At 40.1% G+C, this 17,452-nt stretch overlaps 2 protein-coding genes and 1 long non-coding RNA gene across 3 annotated transcripts; 1 reads left to right on the plus strand and 2 right to left on the minus strand.

Moving 5' to 3' along the window:
- The first annotated feature begins 249 nt into the window (after positions 1-249).
- LOC104944799 (uncharacterized) lies at positions 250-1,907 on the plus strand. The gene is made up of 3 exons (XR_798267.1): positions 250-331; positions 469-551; positions 1,809-1,907. It is a non-coding gene; the product is annotated as an uncharacterized lncRNA (long non-coding RNA).
- A 6,595-nt stretch (positions 1,908-8,502) lies between these two features.
- Positions 8,503-12,324, minus strand: LOC104944800 (anoctamin-9-like). The gene is made up of 3 exons (XM_010770377.1): positions 12,161-12,324; positions 10,959-10,995; positions 8,503-10,128 (listed from the first exon to the last, which is right to left on the minus strand). Exons 1-3 carry the CDS (start codon positions 12,320-12,322, stop codon positions 9,827-9,829), a joined length of 501 nt encoding a protein of 166 aa, XP_010768679.1. The 5' UTR covers positions 12,323-12,324; the 3' UTR covers positions 8,503-9,826.
- A 2,227-nt stretch (positions 12,325-14,551) lies between these two features.
- Positions 14,552-15,500, minus strand: LOC104944801 (general transcription factor II-I repeat domain-containing protein 2B-like). The gene is given in 1 exon segment (XM_010770378.1): positions 14,552-15,500. A coding segment is annotated over 1 exon segment (852 nt). The 5' UTR covers positions 15,404-15,500.
- Positions 15,501-17,452: the final 1,952 nt, after the last annotated feature.

The raw sequence follows: 17,452 nt of genomic DNA on the forward strand, positions 1-17,452 counted from the left end.
GAGGAGATTTGTTTCCTGTGGAGTTTGCATGTCACCTTGAGGAGCTCGTCCTTTACTGGCTCAGAAAGATCCACACTTTGGATTTCCTGCCTGACAAAATTAACTCAAAGACCAGGCACAGCCCTGAATGAAGTCTGAGAGGACTGCATATTTTTTTTTCTCCGACAAATAGACTAATGAAAAATGTGTCGACTAAGACTTTTTTTGTCGACTAACGTTTAGTCGACTAATTGAGGGAGCCCTTATCATGAAGTGTTTATATCCACACAGGTCAGCCACCTGTTTGACAATGAAGGAACTGTGGCTTTTGCTATGTGCATGGCAATCTGGGGTGAGTTTCTAATTAGATTTCATTCAATGTATTATGATATCTAACCCAATGTTTTTTACTATTAAGTCTTATCTAACATGCTCTGCTCTTATATATAATCTAACATGTTCCCTCTTTAACTGGTTGACTCTTTTCAGCCACTCTGTTCCTAGAGCTGTGGAAGAGACACCGAGCCAGACATGTTTCTCAGTGGAAGGTCTACGACTGGTGTGAGGAGGAGGTACACAAGTCACATTTAAATCTAGATCCTGTGTGTGGTTATCTGTAGTGTTCTGTTTCATTTAATAATACATTTTAGATGTTTTGTAATGATAGTTTATTAAATCTAAACCAATTGGCATAGGCAATTGTTTTAGACGAAATGAGCATCCATAATTAGTGAATCAGTTTAACGAGAAGAGAACTAGGGTTGTGTCATCTGCAGACATTATTGGAGAAAGAATGTTTGAGACATTTGACAAATCCTAAACGTAGAAAAGGAATAATAATGGTCCCTAAAAGGACCCCTGTGGGACCCTTGGCTTTGCTCGAATTAAAACCCTTACCACAAACAAATTGTCTTCTGTGGAAAACACAATATTTCAGCCATTTGTACGTAGTATATGGAAACCATATTCATGCAACTCTTCGGTGTGTGGACATTGAATTGGAATCTACATGAAAAACAATCCTATGTAAATGTTTATATTGTTGAAAAACATGGCCAACTACATATGGGTCTAAAGTTATTAAAGCAACATGGATCATCACTTTTAAACAATGGAACGCCCGTTTACAATGAACAGATGTGAGAAAGTGGCTGCATAACAGAATGCTTCACCTGTGCAGAAATATTGTCGTGACCAGTTGAAGATAATTTTAGTTAATCTATTATGTCACTTATTTCTTGGACATTAGGGGGTTAAAGAGAATAAATGGTCGGAACATTTCTTGGAATAAACTCTAGTGGATTGCATTGACAAGCTGCTATTTTGGGAGATAACTCTTGACCAAAGAAGTCAAACAGAAACCCACGACTTTAAGTAGAAAGAATAATTATTTGAAGTCTACAAAGTATTCTGCTAATTTGCAGTAAAGAGTAAAGACAATATTAGATTAGATAAGATTAGATTAAATATATCCCGAATAAAATGTCAAAAAGACGCACATTCGATGCACACACGGAGAGTTGCTGCAACAGGCTTTGTAGAGTAAAGTGTATCCAAAATATGAAGTATAATATGCAGTCAAAAATTGCTTGCGCTAAGTACCTTTACCCTCATCCAAGCAATATATTTAACATACAAGGACAGACAACCGACTCCAAATATTTAGTGTTAGAAAGAAACAGCAGAGCCAATTGTTCACTTATCACAGTATTATTGGATATTGAATTACTGTTGTCTGGAACAAATCTAATTATTGTTATTTTAAATACGTTTCAGTTGACACCATTTTGTGTAAATTATTATTTGTGGTTTTGTGTGTGTTTTGACAGGAAGAACTCATTCTTGAAATAGTCAATGACCCAAACTGTAAACCCAATCAGTTCAGACACTCCTACCTGCGCAGCACCTTGGTCCTCTTCTTGGTTACTGTCATGGTAAGAGAAACACATACACACACAAAAACACTTTCTATTTTTCAACATTGAAATACTGGCGGAACACTGCATCAACAGATTGACAAATTAAGACTGTATAAGACATGATTTTACCATCTTTATGCAACTCTCCTGCTATCTACAAATCATGTGTATGTATGATATGTACCCTAAAAGTCTAGAGTAGGACTCAATAGTGTCTATTAAGTTTGGTACAGGAGTCACCAGATCTTAAATGTCATTTGCATACAGTAGTAGCCTGTGTTCCTTCCTGATCCTAACAGCTAATGTTTCTGAAAGAAAATGATAAACATTAAGGGGTTCAAAGCACACCCTTGACAAGTCTAACTAGACAAGCTGAAAAAGTGAGAACTAACCCTGTTGGTTATCACTATAGACTTTGTTCCTTTATATATTATATCAAATTATATGGGTCTGCTTTGTCTCTATCTCCGTGAGAAGTTAGAGATATTAAAGCATCATTAAATGTTGGTGGCAAAAGCCTCTTGATAAACCTGCAAAACCAGAGCCAAGATTTCCAAATATTCCTCATAATATTCCACTGTAAACCCATCTTACCCTAGTAATTTACCAGTTTTCGTTTTTAAATGTGCTCTTCTTATTTCACCCTCAATTATTGGTGACTCCAACTCTGCCTGCGGAATGTAGCTTGGGCAAATGATATTAGAGAAGAGTAGCTGTTCTTCCTCATCATTATCACTGTCGGGTACTGTTGCTGTATATACCGTATCGTAATATTGAGGAAATACCTTGTCTATGAAAAATCATCACCTATCCCCCAAACTATTAACCCGCACCAGCCTGAACCGTAGATACAAGGCAGGATGGATCCATGCTCTCATGTTGTTTACGCAAAATTCTGACCCCACCGTCCGTATGTCGCAGCAGAAATGGAGACTCATCAGACCAGGCAATATTTTTCAAACCTTCTTTTGTTCAGTTTTGGTGAGCTCGTGAGAATTGTAGCCTCAGTTTCCTGTTGTTATCTGACAGGAGGGGCACCCGGTGGGGTCTCTGATACTGTGGCCCGTCTGCACAAGGTTCCACGTGTTGTGGTTCAGAGGTGTTCTTCTGCATACCTTGGCTGTAACCAGTAGTTATTTGAGTAACTGTTGCCTCTTATCACCTTGAACCAGTCAGCCTTCTCCCAGAGAACTGCCGCTCACAGACTATTCTCTGGAAACCCTAAAGATGGTTGTGTGTGAAAATCCCAGTAGATCAGCAGTTTCTGAAATACTCAGACCAGCCGCCTGGCACCAACGGCCATGCCACGTTCAAAGTCACTTAAATCCCATTTCTTCCCCAATCTGATGCTCTGCCCAAACTCCAGAGCACCAGAGGGATCTCTTTTGATGTGCTTCTTAAAGTAATCCCTTTGTTGTAAGTACCTGTAGAAGTCATTTTTGTCTAGATCAGACCTGGGCATTGTACGGCCCCCGGGCCACATACATTGGTTGACTCTGACCGGCCCGTGTAAGGTTAATTGGAAATTACAAAATAAACATATTTTCTCATTTTACCTCATGCATGGACTAAAGCTACAATACTTTTATTTTGAAGTTGTTTTTTATTCACGTACATAATGACGCAATACGTCAAATCAAGACGTGCGCGTTATTGGATCATTGTCTCAGGACAACTTTAGCGCTCAAAAATGTCAGCTCATGCTCAAAAATGAAAGGTAGATGCCGAATGTAATAATAATAATAATAATACATGGGACTTTTATAGCGCTTTTCATGAAACTCAAAGACGCTTTGACAGAGAATTAAGAAAACACAACAAAAAAAAGACAAAGAAATACAAAAAGAGATAAACAAAACAGAAAAAAATACGGGGGGAGTGGGGTGGTCAGTGGTTGAATGCAGTGTTGAACAGATGGGTTTTGAGTGATGTTTTGAATGCTGTGAGGGAGGAAGAATCTCTGATGGATTGGGGTAGTGAGTTCCAGAGGATGGGTGCAGCAACGGAGAAGGCTCTGTCGCCCAGTGGGTGTACTGCGACCGCCATAACTGGCAGTTTCCTGTAGAAATTAACAATATGGTGTCTGTAAGTGAATTTACCAAAGATTGATTTTTATAAAATCTCCAGACGATTGTTTTAGGCGTTATTTGTTTGCACAGTCTACCACTAATAGGGATATTTCGTCGGTCAACCATCAAACGAAACTTTGGCGTTACTAAAATTACTAATTCCAGTGTAGGACCTTCGCATCCGACTTCTTTTCGATTAAATATGGTACGTTTAAAATAAATTGATATGATGCGACGGAGTTAACTCACCGAATTTGGTAAGTGGGTAATTTTTTTCTCCACACAGGATACGTCGGGTCACAATCAAAAAGAAAACTGGCGTCGTAAAATGAGGAGAACTTACTTTTCACTAATGGCCAGTCGTACTGACCTTCCATAAGCCATTTTCTGTTTTATGGGTGCTAATGAGACCAAAGGAGCGGAGTTTGGTGTTGGTGACCGTGAGGGTTTATAATGAATCGTGGCAGCAATTTTTTGATGTCTCATTCTTAAGTCTTCTCCACATGTCTACTGAAGATGTGAGCGGTGGGACCCGTCACATCCACTGCAGAAACACTGTGCGCGAGACTGTAAATCTCAACTGGAAATCCGCGGAGTCGGACTTGCCGAGGATACCTTCCAGGACTGACTCTCTAGTTGACGCGAATTAAGAAAGAGTGTGCGGTGGTGACTTTGGTGGCGAGGGGAGACTCGTAGATACGGTATTGAAATCTCCGAGGTGTTTTTTGATTGGGAGCGTTATTTTTGTGGGACAGGGGGAGGTTGAGCCCTGGTTGGNTACAGTTGTACACCTCTCTTTGTGTGTCTTTATTATGACGTAACGACTAGTCGACTACTATTTTGAAAAATGTGTCGACTAGTAAATATTGGTAGTTGTGAAACACACACACACACACACACACACACACACACACACACACACACACACACACACACACACACACACACACACACACACACACACACTTTATGTTTTTGAGCTCCAAATCTGTCCATAATCAAAGTCTTTCCACAGAGTGACACATTGAAATACATTCACAGGTGGACGGTATTTCTTATCACACTTTCTTACACATTTCTTATTTAACTTGCATTGTCAGTCAATTTCTCATCTTGTTATATATAAAACAAAAAAACAGAGCAACACATAGTTTACTACATTTCATCCTGAGAACTTAAAATACTCACTATATGGCTTTCAAATGTATAAATACATAAAAGACCAACTCATACAAGCATTTTAATAAAAAGAAAAAAGTCATGAACAAAAGAAAACCGGAGAAGATATTGCAAAACAATTACTCTAACAATTTAAGCACTTTAAAAAAGCAGCAGCAATTGGTCACACATTGGTTTCCTTTGCTTCATGTTTAGACATTTACATTAAAACACTGCTGCCGCCTCTTCTCACACTGCAGGAAGTAGCGATCTCTTCTCTTTAGAGTGTAGTGCAATACTAGCCTTCCATAGTGGCTACAACTTTGCCATTGCTCAGCTGATAAGCATTCGATACATTACTGTACAACTATGGTTTCCAATTGACCTTTCGCAAAGCCACGCCCCCCCCCCTTGGTTACTGTTGCTAGTCCGACAAGCTGAGAGCCAGATGCGTTAAATTTGTTTAACGCATCTGGCTCTCAGCTTGTCGGACTAGCAACAGTAACCAAGGGGGGGGGGCGTGGCTTTGCGAAAGGTCAATTGGAAACCATAGTTGTACAGTNGTTGTGACCAGTCGGAACCTGATACTTAAGTTGCACGTGCATTGGTGTGATTACGGAGCCAGAGAGCAATGCACGTTTACTCGCGTACGCCGTGTGTTTGTTTTACAAAAAATGGCGAAGCAAATTAAGTGGTTTGACTGTGGGGTAAAAAGTTCGGCCAACCCGTCAACATCTCAAACGAATGTTCAAAGTGATTTAACTGATAAAGCGCAAGGTGAACCCGAACGAAAGCAAAAGAGGACAACAAACAAAAAAAATAAACTTTACCATAGGAAAATATTGGCATACAAATATAAACACTTCTATACAAAGGTAACACATTTTAAATATAGTTAGACATATTAAAGGTAATTTACAGCATTCATAATTAATATCTAATTCTTAACTGTGACTGGTTTTCATTTATTTAACATTAGAAATGTATTAGTCTGGTCAATCCAAGACTTCAATGCTGAATGGATCTATGGTGGGAGTCAGCACAAAGTCCAAGAAAACCCATTTGAAAGGGAGACAACGGATGACCAAGAAACTAGTGATCTGTGAAGAACGTGACAGCAGCTGCACTACTGGTGTTTTGTATACCAGCAATTGAGGGACAAGTTTCCTACCACTTAAGTTTCAAATAATTGTGTTAATGACTTATTCTAAAGCATTTGAACATTCTTTTGTGTCACATTTTCATTATTAAGTTGATGTATAACTGCATAGTATCTTAATTATTTAAAATATAAGGTAACTAAAAATGGCAACCGTATTTTCAGTTTTGGCAACCAAAAGCTGATGCCTGGTTGCCAGCCTGGCAACCACTTTTAAAAGTTAGCGTTGAACCCTGATGTGGTTCAGGACTCAGGAGTATTTTTTCCAACGCTGCAGTGCTGTTCGTCCACCGGAGTTTAGTCTACCGTTAACTCACTGCAGAGTTTAGTCTCCCGTTAACTCACGGCAGAGTTTAGTCTCCCGTTAACTCACGGCAGCGGCCGCTGGAAAGTATTCACTGTCTCACTGTCACACAAGCAGCTGATACATATCCCCAATTCCCCATAAGTGAATGAGTTTCAGTATGAATTGACGCTATTTGGCATCACAACGGTGTTATGAAAGTTTCTCTGGTATGAAATGGGTGATGTTAGCATAGCAACTGCATCTGACTTTCTTGACTACTTGTAGCTGCTATAATACAAAACAAAACGTCTGCCTGCTCTCCACAGTGATCAATAACAGCGAACGGATGGTCAAAGTAAGGTAAACATAAACAGAATCACACTAAGCCTGGTTTTATAAAGTGTGTTTTTTTTTACAAGAGTGTGGTTGCGTTCTAGTCACTTTGCTCAGCGCTACTGCTTGTTACAACTTGTATTTGCCGTACTCGCCTTTAACTGTTAGCTCAGGTTAATCTTGCCCCCTCCGACGTAAGCTTGACGTATTGGCTCTTGGTTCTTGGTCAGCCGAGTGGGGCCAGCTAAGAACCGGTTTTCGGTGCTTAGAGCCGGCTCCGTCTTTTTCAGGGAAGTCCCAGCTTATTTCAGCCGGACAATGCCAAGCCACATTCTGCACACGTTACAACAGCGTGGCTCCGTAGTGAAAGAGTGGGGGTACTAGACCGGCCTGCCTGCAGTCTAGACCTGTCTCCATTGAACATGTGGGGTGCATTATGAAGCACAAAATACAACAACAAAGACCCTGGACTGTTGAGCAACTGAAGTCGTACATCAAGCAAGAATGAACAATTAGCGTCCTCGATTCCCAGACAGTTAGTGTTGTTAGAAGGAAGGTGATGTAACACAGTGGTAAACATGCCCCTGTCTCAGCTTTATTGGAACGTGTTGAAGGCATCAGATTAAAAACGAGTGAATATTTGTAAAAAGGGTTAGGGTTTATCAGTTTGACCATTATAAATCTTGTCTTTGTAGGGTATTCAATTGAATATAGGTATAAAGGGATTCGCAAATCATTGTATTCTGTTTTTATTTACGTTTTACACAAAGTCCCAACTTCATTGGAATTTGGGTTTGTAGTTCTCACCTTCATGTTATACAATGAAGGAAATAATTATTATATATCACTTTCCAATTTTGCAAGTTTACCAACTTACAAAGAAATGAACCGTTTGTAATTTATTTTAATGGTTGGTTTATTTGACTAATGAGATACATATCAAAAAGAATATCCAGAAATGTACATTAAAGAAGAGATATCAATTGATTTGCATTTAATTGTGTGAAATAAGTATTTGATCCCCTTGCAACAAACAATAATTCTGGCTTCCACAGACGGGTTACATAAGTCCTCTTCCTTTAAAAAAGTACTTCTAATATCAACTTGTTACCTGTATAAAAGACACCTGTCCACAGAATCAATCAATCAGATTCCAACCTCTCCACCAAGACTAAAGAGCTGTCTAACCCCTAGATTCCAACGGGTCCGTCTGCGTCGCGTTACGGCTGCGCCGCGGTTTTGGTCCGGCCTCCTCCGGCGTCATACCCTTCCGGGCGCGTTTCAGAAGCATTTCAGAAGCGGAGCGTCTTGCCTGCCGGCTCGCAGCTTTTGTTGATTTGGGCATATTTCCTGGACAGGCTACTTTGAATAGAGTAGACAAAGTTAATAATAATTGTAATAGTCCAGTTATAAACGATATGAATCAAAGATGGGTTGCTGTATTTTAGCGGTAAAAAAATGCATTCATCATCATAATTATTCTATATATATAATTTACACAGTGCCTGTAAACCGGAGGAGAACGCTGGCATTTCTCCTCCTACTTGAAAGACTACGGAGGGATAGGGTCTGCAAATTAGTTTATTTTGGGGATGGGCCGGATGCTCTGACCGGTCCACTTCCTGCCAGGTGCCTCTGCAATGCCTCAAAAAATAGACTTCATTCCTATTTTGAGCGGAGCCCAGGGACGAGACGCTTCTGAGCCGTAACGCGGAAGAGCACCCATTGACTAGAGTGGCCGCGATCCTTGCGGACGCCGCGGCGCACCCGTGACGTGGCCGTAACGCGACGTAGACGGACCCGGTGGAATCTAGGGGTAAGGACCTCAGGGACCAGATTGTAGACCTGTACAAGGCTGGGATTGGCTACAACACCATCAGAAAGCAGCTTGGTGAGAAGGAGACAACTGTTGGTGTGATTATTCAGAAATAGAAGAAAGACAAAATGAGCATCAGTCGCCCTCGGTCTGGGGCTCCACACAACATCTGGCCCCGTGGGGTTTTGATGATCAGGAGAAAGCTGAGGGATCCGCAAAGAACTACACGGGAGGAACTTGTTAATGATCTCAAGGCAGCTGGGAGCACAGTCACCTAGAAAACTATTGGTAACACAATACACCATAATGGATCAAATCCTGCAGCGCCTGAAGGCCCCCCTGCTCAAGAAGAACATGAGGCCAGTCTGAAGTTTGACAATGAACATCTGAATGATTCAGAGAAGGCTTGGGAGAAGATCATGAGGTCAGATGAGAGCAACATAGAGATCTTTGGCATCAACTGGACACGCCGTGTTTGGAGGAAGAGAGATGCTGACTATAACCCCAGAACATCACCACCCCCCCACCCCCCGTCAAGCATGGAGGAAACATTATGCTTTGGGGTGTTTCTAAGGGGACAGGACCACTTCCCTGCATCGAGGAGAGGATGTACAGGGCCATGTAGCGTAACCTTCCCTCAGCCAGGAAACTGAAAATGGGTCATGGAGGGGTCTTGCAGCAGGACTATGACCCTGAACATACGGCCAAGGCAAGACAGGGGTGGCTAGCCAGTCTCCGGAACTTAATCCCATAGAAACATTTGTTATATTCTTACTCTCACTGTTAAAGTAAACCTACTATTCAAATGATAGACTGCTTATCTATTTTTAAGTGGGCAAACTTACAAAATCTGCAAGGGATCAAATACCTATTTTCTCTGCTGTGAACAGGCTTTCACACGCAATCTGTATTTCCAAGCCACCAGCTCCAAAGGAATGCAATCAGCCACTAGTGGCTAAATACAATATCAATTCATTGAAAGTGGCCATGCAGCACTTGGCTGCTACATATAACTGTAGCCAAGTCTGTCTTGGATGTGTTAGTTCCGTCCTTCTGTCCGCTGTAAGGACGCCCAATATGCGCAGAAAAATAGCTAAGCTAGGTAGGTTAGTGGTGCAAACATGCGAACAAATTAGCAGTAGTAAGATATGAAAACATAGGGATAGGTACACCTTCTTCTGATGAAATGTACTTGCAGACCCAAGGGGACCGTGTCCAACAGAAGGATGCAGGAAGTACAACATGAGCTTGAAAGACATACACACAACAAAAGAACACACAATCAGTTACAGAGTACCTGCCCAGGAAGAAGGCCACGTAGAAGAGCGATGAGAAGAGAGTGAAGAACTGGAAGGTGAACATCTTCACTGTGAAGTTCCTCTCTGTGGCAGCAAACGAGTTGGTCTTCTCTACACACACACAATATGTAAATACTGTTAATTCTGTGTGACTGGCGAAGCCACACACAGTCTAGTATTCGACAATCTTATCTCATCTTATTCTCCTTCAGAAACACAAAAAACACATCAAAAGGTGCGGAATGACCGGGATCGGGTTGCTATGCCTTTTAAAAAGGGATGTGTCTAGCCGTTTTTCAAATCGCAGAAAACTAGGGCTGCCCCTTAATAGTTGATTAATCCCTAGTCGATTTATAAAGTCTTAATCGAGCAATTGTTCATTAGTCGATTAGTTGAAAAAAAGCTCCATCCGAGCGCTGCATGTAATGAGTCAGCCGGAAACCCCCTCAGACTTAATTCAGAGCGTAGCCTGGTCATTTAAAGGGCCCATGTCATGCTTTTCCGGTTATTATCCGTCCCCTTGTGTTATGTAGCTTATTGTGCATGTAAACGGTCTGCAGAGTCACAAACCCTCAAAGTACACCCTGTAACTAACAGTCAGCTAAAATTGAGCTATAATTATTGGATTTTCTTTACCTTAATACAACTAATACTATGAAGACTTACTCAGCGGGGGTAATGTTAGCATCGGGACATGCACCCAAGTTTCAGTCACACAGTCAACATTTCCCGGAATGTTCTAGTTTGTTACAATTGTCATAAAATAGTTTTTTTAAATAGTTGTCATAACAGTACCATTTGTATTGTATCTTTTACGTATTCTTCTTTCTGTGTCTTTGTATGCACCACATATACTAAAGCAAATACCTGGTATGTGTAAACCTACAGGTAATAAACCGATTCTGATTCATAGGGCATACAGTATTATGATTTGGTCTTACCTATGTCACAGAGCTTAAGGGACACCCATCTGTTTACCTACAGGTGAAAGAGAAACATAAATATGTGATGGTTCCGTTGCTGGCAGGCAGACCTACATGTAGCTGAATGGTGTTCCTTTATCTCAGCTGTTTCTCAGAAGCTTCCAGCTGTTTCCTCTGGAGTGACAGAAACATCGTGAAATCACAATCACCACGTACTAATAAGCTCATAAGTACATGAAATATAAATATACCATATTAAATCTGTAATTCTGAGGTTTGATTTCTCCAGCAGGACAATGACACAGTGTATCGTCAATCATTTTCAGAAGGTTAGAAAATAAAATCATTTTTGTTTCGTTTTACTCAACCAAAAAACTAAGTAGTAAAACTACAGAAACTCCATTTTGCAGTGATCACTTATTTTATTTCATGGCTGTAAATGTTTAAAAAAGGTATAATTATTGATTAATGAATCAAGTTGTCATAATTTTAATGTAGCATCGGTAAAGGTGAAGCTCATTTTATTGATTCTTTATACATTTGGGTCGCACAAGAAATAGTTTGCAAGAAAAAAGTACTTTACCCAAAAAAGTGCATTCCTTTTCGTTTTAAATGTCTGAATTTATTGTCACGCTTGGACGGATTCATAACTTTAAAATAAAAAATGATGTTGAGCCCAAATGAAATGTTATTAAAATGAATCTCTGCTTAGAAGTGTTATTACATTGTGTATTTGTTCTGGTCATCAGTTTGAAATAGGTCTGAAGTATTTTGGTTGAAAAGTTTTAGAATACAAACAATTTCATGCCATCTTAGAGTACAAATAGTAATAAGCTAAATCTCCGTTATGGTGAGTACAGTACTTACTTAAGTTACATTTCACCTCTCTTAATGCTGCTTAAATATATGATTTTTATTTACGACTGAGGGACAATAAACATTATCCAAATTCAAGCAACTTTGTAGGACTTCTCATGTCGGTGAATAACCTGAAGCTTCAATGTTTCAACAAATATGTCAGAAAAGGTTTTATTCTATTTAGATAAATATGCACATAGCACATCAAAATGCACAGGAGCTACAGTGTCATTATGTAGTTTACATTTTCTTACAGAATAAGCAATGATGTGTTGAATGATGTGGTATATCTTAGCGCAAGCAATTCTTCCTGTTCTTCATTGTGTGAATGCACGATGAAGAGAGGGGGGATGTATACGTACCCGGGTCATTATCTGAATGGTGAGGTAGTGCAGCACAGCTCCCAGCATCACAGCCACAGTGTTGGCATGATCCCTGATGAACTCCCAGCTGCCCTCAGACATTAAGGGTGCAGCCACCACTCGAAACACCACCAGGGCATGAGCCAGGCCGATGATCAGCATGAGCTAGAGCACAAAACACACACAGTTTTTATCACAGCCTCTATAGTGCTCATCTTGCTTTATTTTCTGTTCTGTCAATGTGATTTTGCAATCTGCCTTTACATTAGTCTTTTCTTGGAGTCACGTGGGTGCAGCAAAAAAAATGGCTGTAAGGGGCTCTCTCTATTCCGAAGGGTCCCTCCCGAAGCAGTTATTTCAGTCACACCAAAACCAGGAAGGCATAAAGGACACTGTGGGAACTATAGACCCATCTCTATATTGAATGTGGACTATAAAATATACACAAAAATTACACAGGATAATATCAAAAAGAACTCTACATATAGTGGACCAAACACATAAGACTAAACATAGTGCATACTTTATTAGTAATCATTGACGCAGAAAAGCATTTGATCGGCTAAATTATGAATTTTTGTATCACATTTTGGAACGATTTGGAAGTATACCAAATCAGCACAAGGCATAAGAAGATTATATCAATAGCCAAATGCTACAATAAAATCAATGGTAACCTGACTGATCAAAATAGCTTACAGAGATCACCCACTTTATTTGCAGATTTTATGGGCACCTTTCGGGATACAAAATGAATATTTCCAAAACACAGATACTAGCTCTAAATTACACACCATCAACAACGATTAGGGAATCATTTAATCTTAATTGGAATTTAAAGCAAATACAAATATCTTGGGGTTATCATCACTAAGAGAAAATCTAAATATATAGAGCAAACTATAACAAGATAAATCAAGAAATACAAAAAGGTGTTCTAATCTACCTAATCTAGATTTTACCCCAAGTATTGAGACAAAATGAATCTTCTGCCTAGATGTCTTTATCTTTTCCGGCCCCTGCCAGTAGAGGTTCCCCAAACTAAATGTGTGACATGGGATAGGTTAAAATCAAGGTTTATCTGGCAGGGCAAAAAACCTTGAGTCAGATATGAAACTCTCCAGCTACTGGAAAATAAAGGAGGCATGGGCCTTCCAAAACTAAAGGAATACTTCATTGCTGCCCTGTTAAGATATGTTGTGTGTTGTGCAAACCAGATTACACAGCAAAGTGGAATGAAATTGAAAAAGAGTTTGTAGATAAACCAATCCAGAACATCATTGGCGATAAAGAAACATGCAAGACAATTATAACCTAACTATATACAATTACAATGTTCACTCTAAAAAGTATGGTTCGAAATAATTAAAAAGAACAAGTTAGAGAAAAGTGCACGTTTACTAAAATGGGTAACATTCAATAGTAATTTAAAACCAGCAGGGAACGATAAGGGATTCAAACAATGGGTATTACAGCATGGTGCACCTAGAGAAGAATGGGGAGCCTGAGAGTTTCCAGCATTTGAAAGATAAATATGATCTAGACCAGGGGTGGGCAATTGTTTTTTCCATGGGGCCACATGAGAAACAAAAAATATTGTGGAGGGCCGGGCCAAAAGGCTGAACTCAATTCTGCATAATATTAAATTGTATTTCTTTATAAAAAGCAGTAAATAGCATTGTTTTGACAAGCTGGTAAGAGTAGATGTTATAGTTGAGCAATGAAAAAGTGAGGTTGCCTTACAAAAAATGTAATTTATTCAATCAAATTTCCCAAAACAATGGTAAACAAAATGTGAACGTTTTTCACAATTTCTGACTCATATTAGTGAACATTTTCAGTCACATTCACTACAAAACACATTTTGAGTTTCATATACTGTTGGAAAGTTGTGTAAAGGTTCTTAGCATTCTTAAGACATCACAACATTGTCTTTGTGCTCCAAACATTCAGCAAGATACATCATATTGAACTGTCACTGAACATCACTGAACTGTGATTTTGAGAAAAAGGCTTCCAAAGAAAGTGTTCCAGTTCACTGCTAGTTGGTACCTTTACATGCCTACATTTGTAGTCTAACCACCTCATTTGGTGTTTTTAAGTTCTTTTTTCTTGTTCAGTGAGAGAAATCTAGTCTCTGCTGGGCTTTAACGAGTGCATCAAAGTCAGGTTGAATGTCTGAGGTGGAGATGCGAAGCACAGCTGACAGATGATCATCAGTGAGAGAGGATCTATACCTGGATTTCATAAACCTCATCTTTGAAAATGTTTGTTCACATATGTAGGTAGAGCCAAAGAGAACCAACATCTTCATGAGTCTCCTCATGTTTGGAAAGTCCTCCTCCTCGAGAGAAGAGTAGAAATCCAGCAGAGATCCTGACTTAAAGCGCTCTACCAGTACTGCATCAGACTGCAGGTCAATGAGTTCCAGCTGAACATCACTGGGTGCATTATCCATACTGCAGGTAAAGGGAGAGGCATTTCATCCTCGATTGTTCGGAGATCTTCAAATCGCCTTGAAAACTCACCATGCAATGCTCCTAACATGGATGAGTACCTGCGGAGGTGATCAGCTGATGGTGTGACTTCTTTCAGGGTTTACATGTGAGTGAGAGTGTTGCTCTCCAGTTGGCTTGAAAGAAACTGCATCTTTCTCATGAAAGCCTTCACCAGGCTGTGCATTTCATGAACAAAAAGGCCCTTGCCTTGCAGTTTGGTGTTCAGTTCATTCATCAGTGCAGTCACATCAACAGCAAATGCAAAATCTGCCATCCAGTCCTCATCTGAGAGCTCTGGGATGTCTTTGCCTTTCTTCTCACAAAACTCTTGAATCTCTGCTTTCAGGCTGAGCCACCTGACAGCTGTGTGGTAGCCGACGTCACTATGCTCAGTCTCATGCTCCTCCAAAAGTGCAACAAACTGTCTGTGATTCAATGCCCGTGCCCTGATGAAGTTTACAATTTTAGTAACAACATCAATAACATGGTGAATTTTTAGCACTGACTTGCACAACACATGTTGGTGTATAATACAATGCAAAAATACCAATTTCTGATCTGCGTCGATTTCAGTCACTTTATCTTGCATACGTTTCAAAAGTCCAACATTTTTAGCTGTAAGATTTGGACAACCGTCTGTTGTGACACCTGCCAGTCTGTCCCATTTCAGTCCCAGCGTGTCCATGCACGCATTTACCTCCGTGAACAGATCGCTCCCTGTCGTCGTCCCTTTCATCGGCCACATTGCTGCCAGCTCCTCCGTAATCTTGAAGTCCGGCGTTATCCCACGGACAAATACGAGTAACTGCGCTGTGTCGCGGACATCACAGCTCTCGTCCAAAGCCAAGGAGATAAAGTAAAAACTTGCCACTTCATGTTGCAGCTAAAGCTCCAGATTCCCCGCAATTTCCTCGATCCTTCTCGTCACGGTTCACTTGGACAGCGGGACTTGCTCAAAGGCTTCTTTTTTTTCAGGGCATATTAGTGCTGCAGAGTCCACTAAGCACTCTTTGACAAACTCCCCCTCTGAGAATGGCTTACTGTGTTTAGCTATTTTGTGGGATATCACAAAGCTGGTCTTGGTTGCTGCATCCTTGGATGTGTGAAGCTTGGTAAAAAAGCCTTGCTGCTTTTGCAGCTTAGCTAGCAAAGCATTCGATGTGCGCGCCCTTTCAGCATCAGTCAAGTTTTTGTATTTCTCCGCGTGTTTCGTCTCGTAATGCCGACTCAAATTGTAGTCCTTGAACACGGCGATCTGCTCCCCGCAAACTAAACACACGGCTTTACCTCCGACTTCAGTAAATAAATACTTAGCAGTCCAATTTTTGTTGAAAACCCTACATTCGGCATCTACCTTTCTTTTTTTAGCATGAGCTGACATTTTTGAGCGCTAAAGTCGTCTTGTGACAATGATCCAATAACGCGCACGTCTTGATTTGACGTATTGCGTCATTATGTACGTGAATAAAAAACAACTTCAAAATAAAAGCATTGCAGCTTTAGTCCATGCATGAGGTAAAATTAGAAAATATGTTTATTTTGTCATTTCCAATTAACCTTACACGGGCCGGTCAGAGTCAACCAAAGGGCCGTATGTGGCCCGAGGGCCGTACAATGCCCAGGTCTACTCTAGACCATAGACTGTATATACACTCTAAAAACAAATGCCTTGGCTCAACAAAGAAAATCAACGCAACAGTTTGCATCGATGTTTATTGAGAATTGTCTTAAAGCAACAAAGTTATTTGAGTTAGGGGAGAAGGCTTTTCCTCTACAATCAGAGGTGTTTTTAATTACCACTTACTTAATAATTGGTCGAACTTATAGCGGGAGGAGTCACCGGCGCAGGTATGCTAAAACCAACCAGCCTGCCCTTGTTCTACTTACTCGGTCTGGTAAGACGCAACTTACCACACAGTTAAACAAACTTTATCTACTGCAGCCGGTCCACTTGTAAAGACGAATGTAGAAAAACATTTTCATACACTACACTAGACGTCTAACCGACCGGTAACTCTCAAACAATTACATCAAAATGTTTTTGAAATTGTCTAGTAAATGTAAAACCGTGGACTAAAGATTATCGTTTCCGGAGATTCAAGCGACACTACCGCGTACATAAACGAAGACAGGGTAAAGGGTACCATTATACCCGATACACAAATAATAATAAACACCGCCGACTTTTACAATAAAACACAAAGAATATAAATAGAAAAAAGTTCTAAATTTACTCGAGTCGCATTCAATAAAGTCGCTTCCGACCACATTATATGAAGGAGTCGTCGACGATAATTAGGCGAGGTAGTGTCCGCGATGAGAAATGGATACGGTAAAGTGGAGTAAGAGTCGTCGGTAGTTGCGCACGACGTCGGTTTGATATTTTACCAGAGGAGAGAGGACGGGTCAGTCGGACATCTAAAGTCCCAAGACGGTGGAAGAGTATCACCGTACACATTATTTCAAGTTCGATTAACTTAATAGAGGACTAACGTTTGTAGTACACAACTTATTTGTTGACGTCAAGTTTATTTTTCACTAACGGATTTATAAAAACAACACCTTAGTTAATTAAAGAAAGAAATTCCGGTTTTTGACTTTTTCGATTCTTTTTTTTTTATTAACTTATGTTATAAAAACCCTGTTGAAGTAAATATTTACCGAACAGTTGAATTTGCACACACAAGTGTCTACTACCATCTAATCATGTATGTTGAATTTTAAGGAAAATTTAGTACACCAATTTTGATCAGCCTATGTTAGAATTAGAAACTCATTAGTTGAAGTTTGAGAC

The sequence above is a fragment of the Notothenia coriiceps genome, unplaced genomic scaffold, assembly GCF_000735185.1.
Source record: "Notothenia coriiceps isolate Sejong01 unplaced genomic scaffold, NC01 NC01_scaffold00008850, whole genome shotgun sequence".
Lineage (NCBI taxonomy): Eukaryota > Metazoa > Chordata > Actinopteri > Perciformes > Nototheniidae > Notothenia > Notothenia coriiceps.